Source organism: Eriocheir sinensis, chromosome 51 (genome assembly GCF_024679095.1).
Source record: "Eriocheir sinensis breed Jianghai 21 chromosome 51, ASM2467909v1, whole genome shotgun sequence".
NCBI classification, from domain to species: Eukaryota; Metazoa; Arthropoda; class Malacostraca; order Decapoda; family Varunidae; genus Eriocheir; species Eriocheir sinensis.
Genome location: NC_066559.1, coordinates 12,835,013 through 12,851,327, shown reverse-complemented (window position 1 = coordinate 12,851,327; position 16,315 = coordinate 12,835,013). Strand labels below are relative to the sequence as shown.

The window sequence follows — 16,315 nt, the reverse complement described above, 5'->3', positions numbered from 1 at the left end:
GGGTTTTTTCAGCCACCGCCGAGTGGCTTAAGATTACCCACATGCTGTCCAGAAGATCACCTATAAACCCGGACTCTAAATTCTAGGATTAAAGTTGAGCTCCGGAATGGCAGCATGAGCCAATGCAAGATGGCGCCACTATAAACTCTCGCCTGCGTCAGAACGGGCTGGGCCGACCATCAGGACGCACCGGGAAGAAACCTTGGGCCGACCATCAGGCCCCACCGGGAAGAAGCCTTGGACTGACCATCAGGCCCCACCGGGAAGAAGCCTACCGGCGCAATAGGCCGCGACGTATAAAAAAAAAAAAAAAAATACTCTTTCTTCTCCTTCTCCTTCTTCTCCTCCTCCTTCCATCTCCATCCCCACCATTCAACGTCATACTTCCTTTTCCTTCCCACCATGGACTGACCTGTACTGCGAGTCGCCAGAGAGGTCATACCGCTCGCCTGGGTCACGTTGGATGTGGAAGAGCAGGGGCGGGTCATGCTGGGTCAGCGGGTGGGTTTCAGGACACATTTGGTCGTAGTTATCGGGACCGGAAAGTACTGTAAGAGAAGGAGTTGATTAATTTTTGTCTTTTTTTATATAATGCGAAATGTGCATATGTTTTCTTTATCTATTTTTGTGTTTGATCTGTGAAAATAAAGTAAAGTGGAGTAAAAATCTGTCAATTTATCTTTTCATTTATTTATTTGTCTTTAGTCTGTGGAAATAAAGTAAAATGGAGTAAAAATCTGCCAATTTATCTCTTTTTTTATTTATTTGTCTTTAGTCTGTGGAAATAAAGTAAAATGGAGTAAAAATCTGTCAATTTATCTTTTTATTTATTTGTCTTTAGTCTGTGGAAATAAAGTAAAATGGAGTAAAAATCTGTCAATTTATCTTTTTATTTACTTATTTGTCTTTAGTCTGTGGAGATAAAGTAAAATGGAGTAAAAATCTGCCAATCTATCTTTTTATTTATTTATTTGTCTTTAGTCTGTGGAAATAAAGTAAAATGGAGTAAAAATCTGCCAATTTATCTCTTTTTTTTATTTATTTGTCTTTAGTCTGTGGAAATAAAGTAAAATGGAGTAAAAATCTGTCAATTTATCTCTTTTTTTTATTTATTTGTCTTTAGTCTGTGTAAATAAAGTAAAATGGAGTAAAAGTGTCAACTCATATGTTTTTTTTTATCTACTTTTGTCTCTAGTCGGTGAAAATAAAGTAAAATGTAGTAAATATCTATCGGTTCATTTTTTTTTTTTTTGTCTTTTGTCTGTGAAAAGAAAGTCAAATAAAGTAAAAATCTGTTAATGCATGTTTTTGTTTTGTTTTTAGTCTATGAACATAAAGTAAAATTGAATAATATATTGTCAATTCATATGTTATCTATTTACTTTTGTCTTTAGTTGGCGAAAATAAAGTAAAAATGAATAAATATACTGTCAATTCATGTTATTTATTTATTTTTGTGTTTAGTCAGCGAAAATAAAGTAAAAATGAGTAAATATACTGTCAATTCATGTTATTTATTTATTTTTGTCTTTAATCAGCGAAAATAAAGTAAAAATGAGTAAATATTCTGTCAGTTCATTGGTTTATTTATTTATTTTTGTCTTTAATTAATCGGTGAAAATAAAGTAAAAATGGGTAAATATACTGTCAATTCATGTTATTTATTTATTTTTGTCTTTAATCAGCGAAAATAAAGTAAAAATGAGTAAATATACTGTCAGTTCATTGGTTTATTTATTTATTTTTGTCTTTAATTAATCGGTGAAAATAAAGTAAAAATGAGTAAATATACTGTCAGTTCATTGGTTTATTTATTTATTTTTGTCTTTAATTAATCGGTGAAAATAAAGTAAAATAGAGTAAAAATCTGTGAGTTCATATGCTTTTTTTCATAATTTTCTGACTCTAGATCTCAAGCAATTTGGAAGTTTATGGATTTTTTATTTTTTTTTTATTTTTATTTTTTTTACGCCTATACCGCCGGTAGGCTTGCTTGAGGGGCCTGGATGGTAGTCGTACCCAGCCCGTCATGGCGCAGGCAAGTGTTTATAGCGGCGCCATCTTCTCTTGGCTCATGCTGCCCCCGGAACTTGTTCTTGATTAACTTGGACGGTTTCCTCTAGAGTCCGGGTTGATGAGTGGTCTTCAGGACAGCATGTGGATAGTTTTAAGCCACTCGGCGGTGACTGAAAAAAGCGTGGGGATTCGAGCTCGCGTCGTCCATTACGCGGTAAATGTGGACCCAGCACGCTACCACTAAGCCACCGCCTACCCAGTTCAAGTTTCCTGCCTCCAAGACTTAAGTGATTCCTTGAACATCACCCTGTCTATCCTTACATGAACCCTCGGTGTAGAAGTGAGCCTTGTAGATCCCGTTGGTCACCGCGAAGGGACCAATCGACGGAGTGGGGTTCGCAGGGTAGATAGGCATATGGTACCTTGGACTCTGGGGAAATAATAATAAAATAGTAAGAAATGAAATACAAAGAAATACATACATTGGACTCTCGGGGCATACATACGCACACACATAATGAAATACAAAGAAATAATAGAAATAATAATTATGAAATACTAAGAAATGAAATATTAATGAAATACTAAGAAATACACACGTTGGTCACTTGGGAAATACATATGCACATGCAGATAAGGAAATACAAAGAAATACACACGCACTAGTCTTTGAGGAATTCACAGACACACTTCGTAAGTACAAAAAGATACACACAAATGTTATGTCTATATACCCCAAGTCAAGTCATACGCAGGTTTGTGGGAGGAGACACGGCCGAGACGTGGTTTATGCGTGACACTGCTTGGAGCCAAACTAGAGAATGTAGAAACAGGGATTTAGAGAAAACGAGGAAAAGCGGATCAATTTAAATCAATCACGTCAACAAGCCCTCCCTCAAACCCCACACCGCCGTTTGTAGTCATTGAAATTACAGTCACGCAATGGCACAATAAAAAGACATATTTTTTCGTTAGTGGCTTGCCTGAACGCGCTGTGAAAGAAGGCGAGAATGCACATCCAGAGTGCACATACGGACCCAACTTTAGTCACCCCTGAACTGGCGGGTATTTTTTTTTTTTTTTTGTGTGTGTGTGTGGGGGGGGGGGGGATCCAAGTGACGTCATCCCGCTGCTCCGCCCCAAAACCGCCTCCTGCGCGTACCGGTCGCAGTTTTGAAGCAGAGTGACTTGACTTGGTATATATAGACTTAGCACAAATGAGCACATAATATAAGCTGCAAACCTTTCCCTTGCTCTCTTTATTTATTCTTTATCTAAGAAGCCAGCAACCACTCCCTGACCACCTCCCTATTCAGTGCTTCCTGACGCTCACTGTGAGAAAATTATCCTCTAAACACAACTGACAGGATTCTTCTTCCTTTTCCTTTCCCGTCTAAGCCATATTCATGACTCTTCTCCTTCCACTCCGTCTGTATATATATCTTTTTCATTTCCCTATATTCTGACTTCTTTCCTCCACCAAGTCAACTAAATCCACTATCTTACGTAACTTCCTCCCTTTCCCCTTCTCATCCTTCTTCTCTCCTCCTCCCTGCCCCCCATGCCCCACACACTTACAGGGGCGAAGGGGTCCCAGAGTAGCGGGGAGATGTCTGTGCCGTCCAGGGTGAGGGCAGAGATGTTGAGGCCCACCAGGGAGGCCACTGTGGGCAGGAGGTCAAGTGCCGACACCAGGCCATGGCTGCGACCTAGACGAAGAGATGCAGAATTAAAGAGACGGATAAAGTATTGGTGATGATTAAGTGCTTAGGGTAAACTTTTCATCTTTCTGGGTTGGCAAAATATATGGTAAATACATGTATCCTACTCCACCTTCTCTACCTCCTCCTCATCATCATAAACTACTACATGTAGTAGCACTTAATCATCTCCTGCAGGAGATGATTAATATTGCTTAGGGAAGAATTCACGTTTCTGGGCTGTCACAATATATGGTAACTGTGTCCTCCTCTATCTCCTTTTCCTTTCTTGAGGCGATTTCAATTTCAATTTTGGAGAGGCGGTGGCTGAGTCGACAGCGTGACGGCTCAGCGTTCAGGACGACACGAGTTCAATCCCCGCCCAGTGCCACCAAGCTGGGATTTTTCAGTCGCCGCCGAGTGGCTTAAAGCTACCCACAAGCTGTCCAGAAGACCACCTATCAACCCGGACTCTAGATTCTAGGATTAAAGATGAGCTCCGGGAGGGCAGCATGAGCCAACGCAAGATGGCGCAACTATAAACACTCGCCTGCGCCACAATGGGCTGGGCCATACCATCAGGCCCCTCCCCCCCCCCCACACACAAAAAAAAAGCCTACCGGCGCCACAGGCGATGTAAAAAAAAAACGCGATTCATCCTCCTCCTTCATTTCCTCCTCCTCCTCCTCCTTCATTTCCTCCTCCTCCTACCTCTCACAGGTGTTCCTTATACCTGGTGTTATGTACAGGGGCCAGTGGACAAACATAGGCGTCCTCACGCCTCCATCCCAAGTGGTTCCCTTCCCGCAGCGCAGCATCCCAGCACAGCCTCCACGTTCCTGCTGAAACAGACTAGGACTGCGGGGGGAAAAGAAGATAGCCTGTGAGTGTAGGGATACCTTGATTTACTTGCATTGCTTATATCCATTGTCGGGAATTTGTATATATATTGCAAGCTGACCACGGCCGCCCCCGAGGGCTGCCCCCGCCCAGTCTCGCCAGCATTCCACTTACTACCCCGACCTGTCAACACCTACGGAACGGCCGTCTCGCCCACACCACCGCCTATTGGACTTTTCTTCTTTGTACATTAACTTAAATATAATACAACATATACTGGAAGTAATTTATACACAGTTATTTCATTAAAATGACACATATATCAACATACTTCAAACACTTTATAGCGCACAATATATATTAACTTTATAGTATAATTCCGTTCACATGTTTCATATATTATTAGTTTTTATGTAATCACACATTGTATTATTCATAAATGGGAAGAAATATGGTTGAATACTTAATGAAACTAAGAAATAACATGTATAATAAGGCGCTTAATATAGGTTGATTTATATAGTGAAATGATTATATAAAAATAGTAACTTTTTTTATATAGATATCTTAAAATGGTTTTAATACAAGATAGTCAACATATTGATGTGTTCATATATGATTTTTTTATGCAGATATATTAATTTTTGTGGCGTTAGGAAGGTTTTTCGTCGCGGCGCGTGAAATGAGTCAGATTCGGCGAATGTTCGTCGCGACGTCTGGTCCTAATGCCCGCTTTCACAGTCACTTTGTTTGTTTTGATCGTTATCAATGGCGGCGATCGACGGTATAGTTTTCCACGTGAAACTGGCCGATGGGGTAGTGGCGGCTGCAGAGGAAGCGAGAGGTGTTGAGAGTGTGTGGTAAAGTGTGGGGCTAGTTTACCCCGCAGCCGCTACTACCCCATCGACCAGTTTTACGTGGAAATACTATAGCAGCGATCGCCGCCATTGGTTACGATCAAAACAAACAAAATGACTGTGAAAGTGGCCCTATGTCTATATATACCAAGTCAAGTCACTCTGCTTCAAAACTGCGACCGGTATGCGCAGGGGGCGGTTTGGGGGCGGAGCAGCGGGATGACGTCACTTGCAGGTAAAAAAAAAATTACCCGCCAGTTCAGGAGTGACTAAAGTTGCGGCCGTGTCTGCCCTTTGGATATGCATGCTTGCTTTCTTTCACAGCGCGTTCAGGCAAGCCACTTACGAAAAAATGTCTTTTTATTGTGCTATTGCGTGACTGTAATTTCAATGCCTACAAACGGCGGTGTGGGGTGTGAGGGAGGGCATGTTGAAGTGATTGATTTAGGTTAGTCCGCCTTTCTTCGTTTTCTCTAAATCCCTGTTTCTTCATTCTCTAGTTTGGCTCCAAGCAACGTCACGCATAAGCCACGCCTCTGCCGTGTCTCCTCCCACAAACCTGCGTATGACTTGACTTGGTATATATAGACTTAGGTCTGGTCGAGCTCGAACGAAAACTACTGAAGCTAGGAAGGCGTGCTTGGTGGCAAATGAAAGCGTTTTTAATACTGATAAATGATAAAAAAAAAATGGAAAGCATTAAATAAATTAAAAAAAAGGTTATAAGCAAAAAACTAGGACGTGTCCAAATCGCGGCAAAAGGGCCGAAAAACAGACTATTTTGTGACGGCTCAACGACGAACTTGGATTCGAGCTATCAAAAAATCCTTCGAGTTGGTCAAACTACATTGCCAAGAGGGGCTACATGCCAAATTACAGCCTTCTAGAGGCAATAGCAAGGCCACACAAGACGAAAACGGCAAAGTGTCTGAAGTTCGTTAAAATCGCTCTCGACATGGTTTACGTTTCGAGCTCTAGCGACGAAACTATTGGGAGTAGGGAGATGTTATACACCATATTGGAAAGCACATTGGCAGGGCTAAATCATTTGTTAAATAAGTTTTTTTTAAATTCCAAAAAAATGAGCGGGATTCAAGGTTGGGAACTCCAAAATAGTTTTTTTTCTGAGTCGTTTTTTGCGGATTTATTCGATTTTTTACCCTTTCGAGTCGGTTTTCGAGCCAGGTCGCTAATTAAAAAATATAGCCTTTTCATTTTTGCCGTCGATTGATACCAAAAACTTTTCTGTAGCCCCGAAATAAGGGAGTTACGGTGATTCGCACCAAAGCGGTTGATTTTCCAAAATTCGCGGCTTAATGACAAGGCTGGGGCAAGTGTCCGTTCCATAGTATAGGGTTTATTGGCCCATCCATTCGGACCACGTAAGCTTTGACCTTGGTTGGAGTCGGGAGTGCCCCATTACATTCTAGGGCAAATCAATTACCTGTATCCAGTATTCTATCTTTTAGTCCGTTCTGTGATACGCACTTAATTTTTCACAACCATGTAGAAGTCCTATTTTTTAATGATTTTAGTTTTAAGGTTGAGTTTAGGTCAATGGATCTTTACCTTTTCCTCCCAGGGGATGGCATGTTTCTCTCTTCTCAGAGGAAAACTGATCGAGTGCTTTAAAATACTTAATGGTTTTACCAACGTGGATCCGACCAAGCTGTTTGTGATGGATGATTCGACGCGAACGAGAAATAATGGCGCTAAACTCAAATGTAGACAAGTTCATTCAAATCGCACAAAATTCTTCTTCACTAATGCTGTCGTTCGAGATTGGAACAGATTACCACCATCAGTGGTACAGCGTAACTCGATTGCATCGTTTAAGAATAATCTTGACCGCTATCTCCTCCATCTCAATGTTCACCAGGTCAGTTTCAACGCCATGGTGGCCGCATAACAACTGTCTCTTAGGTTTTTAGGACAGACCACCTAGTTTGGGCCTTAGGGCCTGTGTGGTCTGGTTATCTATGTAATTCTATGTAATTCTCTTTTGTGTACTTTTACAACAACAAACCATCAATCAGTTACTCTTCCACCCAGTCATGACAACCCATTCAGTCATGACAACAGTCCAAGAGACACAGGTCCATATTATCAAATTCTTCGAAACCTTAGTATACATCTATTCATAAAAGCTCTCGCAGAGGTTGTAGGGGTTTCCATGGGAGGTTTCATGACCGTGGCATAAGTTTTGGAAGTATTTTGAGCCGTGAACAGGAAAAACACTAATGACAAACCGATGTAGCTCTTCTGTGGTCTTCAAAAATGGTCGTAACGAGAGCCCGAAACGTCTGCTAATACAAGTCTTTGGGCCATATTATTAACCATTTTGTCACCCAAGTACACACATTCGACAAGGCTTTCATAGGAGTTGTGGGCCTTTCCTTGGGTAGTTTCATGACCCTGGTGGTAGTCTGACAAAGCTCCTCTACCGTGAACGTGAAAAAAATAACACTCATTAGATAGCATTTAACCCTATTTTTTTTTTTTTTTTTTTTTTTTTTTACGTCGTGGCCTATTGCGCCGGTAGGGTTCTTCCCGGTGGATCCTGATGGTCGGCCCAAGGCTTCTTCCCGGTGGGGCCTGATGATCGGCCCAGGCCGTTCTGGCGCAGGCGAGTGTTTATAGTGGCGCCATCTTGCATTGGCTCATGCTGCCCTCCCGGAACTCATCTTTAATCCTAGAATCTAGAGTCCGGGTTGCTAGGTGTTCTTCTGGACAGCATGTGGGTTGTTTTAAGCCACTCGGCGGAGGCTAAAAAATCCCACCTTGGTGGCACCGGGCAGGGATTGAATTCGCGTCGTCCTGAACGCGGCGCCGTCACGCTATCCATTCAGCCACCGCGTTTAAGAATACCGACCCTCCCCGTCCTCAGTTCTCACCCATTGTCAGAAGAGAACCAGATGAGTGTGGAGTCAAGAAGGTCGTGTTCTTGCAGTGCCTCCACCACCTGACCCACGGCCCAGTCCATCTCCTCCAGGGCGTCTCCTATTACGCCTCGGTCGCTCGTCCCGGCAAACATTTCAGAGGCATATTGTGGTTGGTGGACCTAGAGCGGAAGTTAGCAGGGAGGAGACATTCAGTACTCTTCTTTCACATTTATTGACATACAAGACGAGCAGGTTATGTCATTTATCATATTTACGGACATACAAGGGTGCAGGTTATTTCACTTATCACATTTACGGACATACAAGGGTGCAGGTTATTTCACTTATCACATTTACGGACATACAAGGGGTGCTGGTTATTTCACTTATCACATTTACGGACATACAAGGGTGCTGGTTATTTCACTTATCACATTTACGGACATACAAGGGTGCTGGTTATTTCACTTATCACATTTACGGACATACAAGGGGTGCAGGTTATCTCACTTATCACATTTACGGACATACAAGGGGTGCTGGTTATCTCATTTATCACATTTACCGACATACAAGGGGTGCAGGTTATCTCATTTATCACATTTACCGACATACAAGGGGTGCAGGTTATCTCATTTATCACATTTACCGACATACAAGGGGTGCAGGTTATCTCATTTATCACATTTACCGACATACAAGGGGTGCAGTTTATCTCATTTATCACATTTACCGACATACAAGGGGTGCAGGTTATCTCATTTATCACATTTACCGACATACAAGGGGTGCAGGTTATCTCATTTATCACATTTACCGACATACAAAGGGTGCAGGTTGTCTCATTTATCACATTTACCGACATACAAGGGTTGCAGGTTATCTCATTTATCACATTTACCGACATACAAGGGGTGCAGGTTATCTCATTTATCACATTTACCGACATACAAGGGGTGCAGGTTATCTCATTTATCACATTTACCGACAAACAAGGGGTGCAGGTTATCTCATTTATCACATTTACCGACAAACAAGGGGTGCAGGTTATCTCATTTATCACATTTACCGACAAACAAGGGGTGCAGGTTATCTCATTTATCACATTTACCGACAAACAAGGGTGCAGGTTATCTCATTTATCACATTTACCGACAAACAAGGGGTGCAGGTTATCTCATTTATCACATTTACCGACAAACAAGGGTGCAGGTTATCTCATTTATCACATTTACCGACAAACAAGGGTGCAGGTTATCTCATTTATCACATTTACCGACAAACAAGGGTGCAGGTTATCTCATTTATCACATTTACCGACAAACAAGGGGTGCAGGTTATCTCATTTATCACATTTACCGACAAACAAGGGGTGCAGGTTATCTCATTTATCACATTTACCGACAAACAAGGGTGCAGGTTATCTCATTTATCACATTTACCGACAAACAAGGGTGCAGGTTATTTAATTGATCACATTTACCAACATACAATTTTCATATTTCATGTATATTCAAATTTTAAAAAATTTACTCACCATTTTTTTACTAATTTTTTTATCCATTTTTTAAGTCATTAATTTTTTTTACACATGCCTTAACTCACTCACTTTTACTCATTTTTTCACTCATTTTTTTAGCCACTCATCTTTTACTCACCCATAATTTTACTCATATTTTAATTTTTTCACTAATTCAATTTTCTACCCACTTATTTTTTTACTCATTTTTCCCCATTTTTTATGAACTCATTTTTTTGAACCTCAATTATGACTCACTCATTTTTTTGACTCGTTAATCTTTTCGTACAGTAAAGAGGCTATTACACGGGGCAAATTTTCCGTGGATCTTCAGTCAAACCACGATTTCATTTGTTTCCGTGGATCTTCAGTCAAACCACGATTTCATTTGTTTCCGTGGATCTTCAGTCAAACCACGATTTCATTTGTTTCCGTGGATCTTCAGTCAAACCACGATTCCCGCTGACGTGGTTCTCATTTGTTTCTTGTTATTGCTTCTGCTGCTGATGATGGTGAGTCGTCCTTTGGTGAAATCTACCGTAGCTTTGGAAGATCGTGGACACGTCAGAAAACCACGGAAATATGAAAACCACGCCAGCGGAAATCGTGGTTTGACTGAAGATCCACGGAAAATTTGACCAGTGTAATAGCCCCTTAATGGAGGTAATTCAAAAGCAAACAAGACTTACAAAGAAAAAAAAATCTAGTACAAAAAAAGCCTGCAACACGCAACATGCAAGTCTGACAATTGGGGATGGAAAACAGATACAATATTTTACAGTAATGGAGGCAGCTCAAAAAGACAAAAGAAAAGAGAAGATACAAAAAAAGTCCAATAGACCCCAGAAAAGATACAGTAGACGATAAAAAGGAGTATGATGAAGGTGAAAAGTGAAAGAAAATTGGAGTGAAAGAAGATAATAGTGCAAGGAAGGTTAAGATATACTAGTATCAAGTCACCTCTCCACACGAAATTGACCTCTTCTGGCCTCGCGTTCCGCTTTCTTTCGTCGGAGCAGCGTCAAGCGGGCTTTTGTTGTTGCTGTTTTTACTTTTATTTTTATTTTTTGCCCTTGAGCCGCCTCCCGTACTGCAAAACATTGTAGCCGTGTTTCCCATTCTCAGTCAGATACGTCTGTTGTGTGTTGTGAACTTTTTTCGGATGGAAGATAAACAGGGAAAGGAGAAGAAAGAGAATGTGGTTATAATTGTCTTTTTCCTCCTCTTTCTCTTTTTTTTTTTTTTACAACAAAGGAGGCAGCTCAAGGGCACACAAAAAAAGAAAACAATAAAAAAAAAAGCCCGTTACTCGCTGCTCCTAAAGTAAAACAAAAGAGGTGGCCGAAAGGAAGATCAAATACAGGAGGAGAGGTGTCCTGATACCCTCCTCTTCAAAGAGTTCAAGTCGTAGGCAGGAGGAAATACAGATGAAGGAAGATTGTTCCAGAGTTTACCAGCGTGAGGGAAGAAAGAGTGAAGATGCTGGTTAACTCTTGCATAAGGGGTTTGGACAGTATAGGGATGAGCATGAGTAGAAAGTCGAGTGCAGCGGGCCGCGGAGGGGGAGGCATGCAGTTAGCAAGTTCAGAAGAGCAGTCAGCGTGGAAATATCGATAGAAGATAGAAAGAGAGGCAACATTGCGGCGGAATTTAAGAGGTAGAAGACTATCAGTATGAGGAGGAGAGCTGATGAGACGAAGAGCCTTAGCCTCCACTCTGTCCAGAAGAGCTGTGTGAGTGGAGCCCCCCCACACATGAGATGCATACTCCATACGAGGGCGGACAAGGCCCCTGTATATGGACAGCAACTGTGCAGGGGAGAAGAACTGGCGGAGACGGTACAGAACGCCCAGCCTCGAGGAAGCTGATTTAGTAAGAGATGAGATATGAAGTTTCCAGTTGAGATTTTGAGTTAAGGATAGACCGAGGATGTTTAGTGTTGAGGAAGGTGATAGCTGGGTGTTGTCAAAGAATAGGGGATAGTTGTTTGGAAGAGTGTGTCGAGTGGATAGGTGGAGAAACTGTGTTTTTGAGGCGTTGAAGGACACCAGGTTCTTCTTGCCCCAATCGGAAATAATAGTAAGGTCTGAGGCTAAGCGTTCTGCAGCCTCCAGCCTTGAGTCGTTAAGTTCCTGAAGGGTGGGTCTTCTATTAAAAGAAGTTGAGTAATGCAGAGTGGAATCATCGGCGTAGGAATGGATATGACAGTTCGTTTTGGAAAGAAGATCATCAATGAACAACAGAAAAAGAGTGGGAGATAGGACAGAACCGTGTGGGACACCACTGTTAATAGATTTAGGGGAAGAACATTGACCGTCTACCACGGCAGAAATAGAACGGTCAGAAAGGAAACTGGAGATGAAGGTACAGAGAGAAGGATAGAAACCGTAGGAGGGTAGTTTAGAAAGCAAAGATTTGTGCCAGACCCTATCAAAAGCTTTTGATATGTCCAGCGCAATAGCAAAAGTTTCACCGAAACGGCTAAGAGAGGATGACCAAGAGTCAGTTAAGAAGGCTAGGAGATCACCAGTAGAACGCCCCTTGCGGAACCCATACTGGCGATCAGATAGAAGGTCAGAAGTGGAAAGGTGCTTTTGAATCTTCCGGTTAAGGATTGATTCAAAAGCAAGCAAGAAGGAAAGGTAGATGTTGACAGGCAGAGGCGAAAGAGTTTGACCAGGCAGGGTGACAGCACGGAGGCACAGTTTTTAAGGACAATAGGAGGCACTCCATCAGGTCCATAAGCCTTCTGAGGATTGAAGCCAGAGAGGGCATAGAAAACATCATTTTGAAGACTCTTTATAACAGGCATAAAGGAGTCAGAGGGGGGATGAGTAGGAGGAATATGCCCAGAATCGTCCAGAGTGGAGTTTTTAGAAAAAGTTTGAGAGAAGAGTTCAGCCTTAGAGATAGATGAGACGGCAGTGTTGCCGTCAGGACTGAGGAGTGGAGGGAAAGATGAAGAAGTGAAGTTGGAGGAGATGTTTTGGCTAGATGCCAGAAGTCACGGGAAGAGTTAAAGAAAGCAAGGTTTTGACATTTTCTATTAATGAAAGAATTTTTGGTTAGTCGGAGAATAGATTTGGCACGATTTCGGGCAGAAATGTAAAGTTCATAATTAGCATTAGTTTGAAGGCTCTGGTACCTTTTGTGAGCTACCTCTCTATCATTGACAGCACGAGAACAAGCGTAATTAAACCAAGGCTTTTTAGCGTGAGGAGTAGAGAAAGAACGAGGAATGTATGCCTCCATTCCAGAGACAATCACCTCTGTGATGCGCTGGGCACACACAGAGGGGTCTCTATCCTGGAAGCAATAATCATTCCACGGGAAATCGGAAAAGTACATCCTCAGGTCGTCCCACCGAGCTGAAGCAAAATGCCAGAAGCATCGCCTCTTCGGTGGGTCCAGAGGGTGTACACACTGTACAGGAGCGATAGGACTGGATGCAGAAATCAGATTGTGATCGGAGGAGCCCAACGGAGAGAACAGTTTGACAGAATAAGCAGAAGGGTTTGAGGTAAGGAAGAGGTCTAGAATGTTGGGCCGATCTCCAAGACGGTCGGGAATACGTGTAGGGTGCTGGACCAACTGCTCTAGGTCGTTGAGGATAGCAAAGTTGTAGGCTTGTTCACCAGGATGGTCAGTGAAAGAGGATGAAAGCCAAAGCTGGTGGTGAACATTGAAATCTCCTAGGATGGAGATTTCAGCGAAGGGAGAGTGGGTCAAGATGTGCTCCACTTTAGAATTCAAATAGTCAAAGAATTTTACATAGTTGGTAGAGTTAGGTGAGAGATAAACAGCACAGATGTATTTAGTAATAGAATGACAATGAAGTCTTAGCCAGATGGTGGAAAATTCAGAAGAATCAAGGTTGTGGGCACGAGAGCAAGTGATGTCGTTGCGCACGTAGGCGCAACATCCAGCTTTGGATTGAAATTTAGGATAGAGATAGTAGGAGGGAACAGAGTAGAGATTGCTGTCAGTAGCCTCAGAAACCTGTGTTTCGGTAAGGAAGAGAAGGTGAGGTTTAGAGGAGGAGAGATGATGTTCCACAGAATGAAAATTAGAGCGAAGACCGCGAATGTTGCAGAAATTGAGAAGAAAGAGGTTCGAGGAGTTATCAAGACACCTCTCGGGTCGGCAGCCAGAAGGGGAGTCCTCCCTGGGGGAATTTGTGGTCCCCCCCCCAGGCGGGGACTCCGAGGCTTGGTGTAGGTGCGCCATTTTGAAATTTTAATTTTGGGAAAAGGTGTATATGTTGTGTGAATGTAGTGTGGTGTGGATAAAGAGAGGATCTGTCTTTAGAGAGCATGCTGAACTACTCTCCGGTGTTGGTGAGACAATAGGGAAACGGTTAATGAGGACATGGGAAGGGTCTTTGGAGGTCTTCAGCTCCTTTCTCACCTCCCATATATACCTCACCGGGAGTGGCTTGCGCCCGTTCGGTAGGTGTCTTCCTACCTACTCCAGCCACTCTCCTTTCCATTGTTAAGGTAAGGACATGATGCCAGCAGGACTCACGTGCAAGAATGGGAAGTAGAGGAAGAAGGGTGCGTTTGAGGTGGCCGACTCGCTGATGAAGGCGGTGGCATCGTCGACGAGGCGCTGCGTGAGGGTAAGGAGGTCAACCGGCTGCTCAATGATGGTAGTGTTGCTGCAGGGGTCACACAGGTATTATTAGCTCACCCTGTATCTTGCAAGTGTTTCTGGTCATCCGAAAAGCATTAGCTTATAAGAGGGCTAACCTAAAAATCTACCATTTACTAAATAAAAGAAATCCACAAATGAAAACACACACTTTCCACTTTCTTTCCCCCTACCATTGTATCTTTTTAGTTTCCTGGTGCTACTTACACATGTATCCTTAGTTGTATAATCACACTCTGTACTGCCTGGGGGTTGGGATGGCATGCTCCTCCCTTCTCCTTTGTTGTTTACTTGCAACAATAAACTATCAATCAATCAATCAATCAATCCTTCATCATCTAAACATTACTGACAGATTTCTTCTTCCTTTTCCTCTCCATTCCAAGTAATTTTCTTGATTCTTCCTCTCCCACTTCATCTCTATCTTTTCCATTTCCTAATCCTCTGACCCTTTATCTCCACCACCAAATCAACTAAATCCACTACCTCAAATTTAAATGCTTCTCTATCCCCTCCTTCTTCTCTCCTACATGTAGAATCTTGTTTATCCGGCACGAACGGGGGGAAGCTCGTGCCGTTTTTCCGTTATTTTGAGACACTCCTATACTATAGAATTGCCCAAACTTTTTTTTTTTTTTTTTTTTTTTTACGTCCACGGCTATAGCGCCGGTAGGCTTTCTTGGTTGGGCCTGGTGGTCGGCTCAAGCCCGTCATGGCACAGGCAAATGTTTATAAGGCGTCATCGGTGATATCTGGCTTTCTTGACCCCCGGCCCATTCTTGAGACTGTTTTTCACCTCCCACCCGTGATCCGCCAGAGCCCTCTTTCTTGCTAACCGCTAATTAGCGAAGCTAACTTTTTCGTTAGCTGATTAGCGTTTTCGCTAACTTTGGAAACAGTTAGTGGGCCAATTAGCTTCCGCTAAATGTAGTTTATCCTCCGCTAACTTTAAGTCCACTAAAAAATTCATACAGGTTTGTTCTTGTCCGTTGTGAGCAGACACAACACCAGTTGAGCCACATGGCACAATAATTCCAGGGCTTCCACTTTTGGGTAAAATACGCCTTAAAGTTGGGTAATTGGACAATCATTAGGGAATTTTTTGGGTATTTTTGGGTAATGCATCTTCCATTTCCAACTCTTTGAACTTGGGATTTAATAACGAGAATTCAATATTTTCCACCTGACAAGAGATAAACTTAAAATAAAAATAAAAGTGTCAGTTATGGAAAAAGTAAAAAAGGCGTAAATTTCCGGGAAATCTTGTGTAAAATATACGAAATTAGGATAAACTGGAGGCTTCATTCTCTTCTCAACTGATTTTGGAATGCTATACCTTTCTGGAAAGCTCTATATCTAAGCTACAACACATTGATATTTCAGGTCACTAGGTCTGTTTTTAGGGGTTTTAGAGCCAAAATACTAAACTGAAGCTAAATCCATATAAAAAAAGTTAGGGGTTAGCGTCAGCTTCCACTAATATCTTTATCAGTTTAGCGGTTTAGCGTAAGCGAAGCTAACTTTGTAGTTAGTGGATTACCAGTTAGCGAAGCTAACTTTTCGGTTAGCGGTGCCCACCACTGTCTCCTTGGTACGTACCGTTGTGGCGGTAAAGGTGGCGTCACACTGGACCAAATCTGGCGAGCACGAGCTTTTGCTGGCAGCTTTTGCTGGAGGGATGGCTTGCTCCCGAGCTTTTGCTCCTGCGTTTAGCTCGCCGCTTGGACGGGGAACAGCTCGGCGAGCCGCAAGCAGGAAGTCAAATGAGCTCTTTGGTGCACCGATATGTGAATAATATATATTACCTACTATGCATTTCAGCGGTGGACAAACGGTGTTTTTTGCAGATAT

The 16,315-nt window shown here is 42.4% G+C and overlaps 1 protein-coding gene and 1 long non-coding RNA gene across 2 annotated transcripts in view; one reads left to right on the top strand and one right to left on the bottom strand.

The window, feature by feature from the left end:
- The window catches only part of LOC126982760 (arylsulfatase A-like), a 34,113-nt gene that overhangs the window by 3,564 nt on the left and 14,234 nt on the right, over positions 1-16,315 (bottom strand). Inside the window, exons 5-10 of the mRNA XM_050835091.1 lie at positions 14,339-14,471; positions 8,308-8,474; positions 4,450-4,574; positions 3,595-3,725; positions 2,338-2,446; positions 413-548 (exon numbers count right to left, since the gene is read on the bottom strand). Of these exons, the coding sequence (XP_050691048.1) occupies positions 413-548; positions 2,338-2,446; positions 3,595-3,725; positions 4,450-4,574; positions 8,308-8,474; positions 14,339-14,471 (801 nt within the window). The remainder of the gene's footprint in view (positions 1-412; positions 549-2,337; positions 2,447-3,594; positions 3,726-4,449; positions 4,575-8,307; positions 8,475-14,338; positions 14,472-16,315) is intronic.
- Positions 8,587-9,492, top strand: LOC126982761 (uncharacterized). Its single transcript, XR_007735339.1, has 3 exons — positions 8,587-8,706; positions 8,747-8,963; positions 9,174-9,492. It is a non-coding gene; the product is annotated as an uncharacterized LOC126982761 (long non-coding RNA).